The following is a 4,378-nucleotide window of genomic DNA, read 5'->3' as shown; positions in this document are numbered from 1 at the left end:
CAGACAAATTTAATGGTAGGTCTCTCACATCTCTCCACTTGCAAAAGGGACATCTTTCACGGAAGCATAGTTTTAAACTGTCAATAGTCACTCAAATTCTCTAAAACTTTGGACTTTTTTCATTTTCTAATCGATTTCAAGAGGAGTTTTGGTTACCATGGTTTGATGGGTTCTATCAGCTATGCTATGGCTAAGTATGATGTTATGGTTAAGTATGTCAACAAGTAGGTAACCAATATAGATCAAAGTGTTTTACAAACATAAACCAAATAGTTTTAAATATTGGTTTTACTTACATAGTTACATATAATGCAATTTCTTTAACATTAATACTGTGGGGTTTGTACATTATTTAACATAAATTCGAAGCCATTTTACATAAAGAATTTATCATCAAATTGGGATAAATACTAAATTATAGCTCAATTTTAGCAAAAACATGATACATGGATAAACAAGAGTCATCATATAAAATAAGCAATATAATACCTAGTGTAATGTAAAAACTATGGACGATGGAAATAGATAGAATCGGTCACATCAATACAATAAAACTTTTTGGTTTTTCACCAGAGTATGACAGCTCAGCTTTTTTATTTAATTGGTCACATCAATTAAAATGAATACCCAATCAAATTAAAACAATTAATACACATCATATTTTTTATCCTAGGTGGACAGAACAAAAAAAGAGGAACGATGGTTGATTTCTTCCCCTTCTTCCTCGCCGTTTATACGATGGTCCGACTGTGCATATACGATGGATCAAGAAGTGAGTAGAAGAGAAATGAGAGCTTAGATATTTGATTGTATGATTTGAGCTCAGTTTTTCAATCTTTGTATATAAGTTATTTTCGAGTGAGGAGATTAGTGGTGAAAAGGTTTCCTCTGTTAATGTTCTAGGGAACTTTCCATGTTTCAGTTTGACCTCTTGTTATTTGGTGTTTTAACAAGTCATTGTTGTAGTTGGGTGATAGTGTTTTTCTGAATTATTTTTTGTAGGGGATTCAAATGGACATGAATGACAACTATGATGGAGAATCAACATCGCTTTTTCTCAATCAGGTTCTTCTTCATAGAATTTTTTAAAAGGTTTGTGGTAGTTTAAGGGTTTTCCCTGTTAGTATAAGCTATGTGTTTGAAACTTGAAATTACTATGAATGTTGGCGAAGAGTAGAGTAACGATTTTAACTGAATTATTCAACAAAACCCCCAACTTTATGATCGAATTCAATACCCTTCAGATCACAAATCACTTTGGCTCTCACAAAGCTTTTGTTTTCCCCTTCCCGTAGGCCATAGAATCTGAGAAGAGGACGCGACCCGCCCAACAACGATAAAGAAGGCACGCGAAGACGATTGTTAACAGAATCGTCGTTGGAGTTAGGTTCAGGGAGCAGGAGGAGCAAGGAGAAGGGATTAAGGTTTGTGGGTATGAAAGAGAAGAAGGAGAGAGATGGAGGAATCAAATAGAGTAATGAGGAGAAGAAGGAGAGAGATGGGTTTAGGAAATTAAGCTTTGATGATCGGATAATCGCCAATGTTGTCTTGTTTGACATAAAAAAAGCTCTTCACTTCCATAGTACATCATAATTTTAAATTGACTAAGATAGAAATTTTGATTATTTTTAATTTGCAACTGAATGTATTTCTTAATTTAAACCAATACCTAATTTATTTCAACCAATACCTAATTTAATCATTACCCAGTTCCTCTTCCAAATATCTTCCCACTTCCTCTTACTCTTCCTCAGTAAGAATCTCTTAGAATGTCTCATCTATCAATCATTACAAACGATTTCTATTAGTACAAAAAACAAACAAACCAATTTCAAAATAAGAATTGCAAAGAGACATGAGAAAAAAAGAAGACGGAAATGAGACATCGAAACAAAATAATCAACCAAAACAACAAGAACAGATAAAATGCAAATCACACAAAATCAACCCAGTGAACAATAATCAGAGAAAATTTATCATTTGAATCGAAGAGTAAGTTCTTACTCCTGCGGAAGATGAATAAATCAAGAAAATTGCTGGCAAGAGCCAATTAAATGAGAACAAAAATGAAAATGACCAAACAATAATATATTTTTGAAAAAGGTATCTTAAAATGGGAATTTTTAACGAATTCTGAAAGAAAATTAACATTAATATTAATTTTTATAATCTTAGTTTCATAATATTTGATTTGGTTGATTAGTTAGAGAACACACATGAATAAATTTGCTTAAAATAATCTTGAGTTTTGTTGTTCATAATCTTATTATGTTGTAGACTAATTGGTAATCATATTTTGTAAATAATATTTTTTTCATATTACATAACAACATGTTTGAATCCTCTTATAAAGAAGACTACATCTTTTCAACCAATAAAAATATGAGATCCACCATGTATAAAAAATGTGATTTTGACCAATGTGTTGTTCACAAATTTTCAAAATTATTTTGCTACTATAATTTTTCATTTATAACATAAATGTTGTGTAACAAAGTAACAAATTATAGTTCAATTTTAGCAAAAACATGATTCATGGATAAACAAGGGTCATCATATAAAATAAGCAATAGTTAATGTAATGTACCTGGAACTTCCTGAGTTGTTTGGTCGTAAGAAGAAGGATCTCTTTACTCAAATAGTAGATCGCATCCAGCAACGAGCCATTAGCTGGTCTTCACGGTTCCTCTCGTCAGCTGGAAAATTGACACTGCTAAAGTCGGTCTTGGCCTCCATGCCTATGTACACCATGACTTGTTTTAAACTCCCGAATGATTTATGTAAAAGAATTCAATCTGCCCTCACAAGATTCTAGTGGGACTCAAATTCGGGGAGAAAAAAGATGTGCTGGATATCCGAGAGAAGAATGACACGATCTTTCAAAAATGGAGGTTTGGGGTTCAGAGAAATAAAAACCTTTAATGATGCTTTGCTTGCCAAACTCAGCTGGAGAATCCTTACAAAACCAGAATGCTTACTTTCAAAAGTTTTGTTGGGGAATTACTGTAAAGCCACCTCGTTCCTGGAGTGCACAGTGATGGGTTATGCGTCTCATGGCTGGAGAAGGATATGTATAGGATGAGATCTCCTCAAACAAAAGTTGGGACGCATAATTGGCAACAGGGCTACTACCCCAATATGGTAAAGCCCATGGCTGTCTTTATCCACCCCCAAATGTCCCATGGTACCACCCACTGCACTAGCTAGTAAACTATATGTTTCTGATCTTATCATTCCGGGTTCAGGAGATTGAAACTTACCCCTGATCAGAGAGTTGCTACCGAACTATGAAGATGAAATTTTGAAGCTCAGACCAAGTGCAACAGGGGCCAATGATACTCGGGGTTGGCCTCCAACGGCGTCGGGAACATATACGACAAAGTCAGGGTATTATGAGACACTCATACAGAGAGAGAGAGGCGATGCTGCCCAAGTACCCTTACTTGCAACCGACTTCCAATGGCATTCAACAATCTGGGGGTTAAAATGTTCATCAAAACTCAAAATATTCCTGTGCAAACTAGCAAAAGAGGCGTTACCGGTAGGAGCCAAACTCTTGCAAAGGCATATCACTGACAATGCAGACTGCCCTCATTGTGGAGCGGTGGAGACGGCCTTGCATTTGTTCTTCCATTGTCCTTTTGCTGATCGTCTATGGAAATTGGCCCCACTTGCCACCCCGATTGTGACAGAGGAGGTGACTACAATCAAATCGGGCGTCTCAATCTCCACTAAGTTGAATTGCCTCCCACCTACAGGATTAAGCCTGGGACCGCTCTCACCGTGGATACTATGGCTGATCTAGACTTCACGAAACCGCCTACTGTTTAACAAAGAAAGGATCCTTGCAGCAGATGCATTGACATTGGCTATAGTTCGATTCCGCGAATGGCAAGACGCTCAGACTACAATCAAGAATGTACCTTCCAATTCACGTTACAAACTAGATTTCCCAAATCGGGATTTAGTCGTTTTGGCTTGCTCGGATGCAGCTTGGAGAGCGGATGGACACGCAGGATTTGGATGGGTCTTCAGCGACCCAATCGACCATACAATCCTAGAAGGAGCGACCTCCTCTCTGAAGGTTACTTCACCGTTGATGGCCGAAACGGTAGCAACTCTGGTAACAGTGAGAGTTGCCATTGAATCGGGTTTTACCAACATCATCTTTGCTTCGGACTTGTTAAATCTTGTCAAAGCACTCAATCGGGAGATCCAATCCAAGGAGCTCCATAGGATTCTACATGACATCCTATCTTTATCATCACAATTTACTTTCTGCTCTTTCAATTTCTTGCCTAGAAATCTCAATCAGCAGGCTGATGCACTTGCAAAAGAAGTCCTTTGTGTAATGAACCCTAACTGATGAATGAGTGAT

The 4,378-nt window shown here is 36.8% G+C and overlaps 1 protein-coding gene across 1 annotated transcript; it reads left to right on the top strand.

The window, feature by feature from the left end:
* The first annotated feature begins 2,581 nt into the window (after positions 1-2,581).
* On the top strand, positions 2,582-4,366 carry LOC147921297 (uncharacterized). The gene is made up of 4 exons (XM_087499696.1): positions 2,582-2,742; positions 3,012-3,141; positions 3,308-3,697; positions 3,806-4,366. Exons 1-4 carry the CDS (start codon positions 2,582-2,584, stop codon positions 4,364-4,366), a joined length of 1,242 nt encoding a protein of 413 aa, XP_087355822.1.
* The last annotated feature ends 12 nt before the right edge of the window (positions 4,367-4,378 follow it).

Source organism: Camelina sativa, chromosome 18, assembly GCF_030686135.1.
Source record: "Camelina sativa cultivar CO46 ecotype springtype chromosome 18, ASM3068613v1".
Lineage (NCBI taxonomy): Eukaryota > Viridiplantae > Streptophyta > Magnoliopsida > Brassicales > Brassicaceae > Camelina > Camelina sativa.
This window is presented reverse-complemented; position numbering and strand designations above follow the sequence as displayed.

What these genes read in the sequence shown, in the direction of transcription:
- LOC147921297 (XM_087499696.1), top strand. Translation starts at nt 2,582, where the DNA reads ATGTACCTGGAACTTCCTGAGTTGTTTGGTCGTAAGAAGAAGGATCTC. An exon ending in GTCTTGGCCTCCATGCCTAT is followed by an intron (nt 2,743 to 3,011) that starts GTACACCATGAC and finishes ATTACTGTAAAG; the next exon opens with CCACCTCGTTCCTGGAGTGC. An exon ending in AGGGCTACTACCCCAATATG is followed by an intron (nt 3,142 to 3,307) that starts GTAAAGCCCATG and finishes GAAATTTTGAAG; the next exon opens with CTCAGACCAAGTGCAACAGG.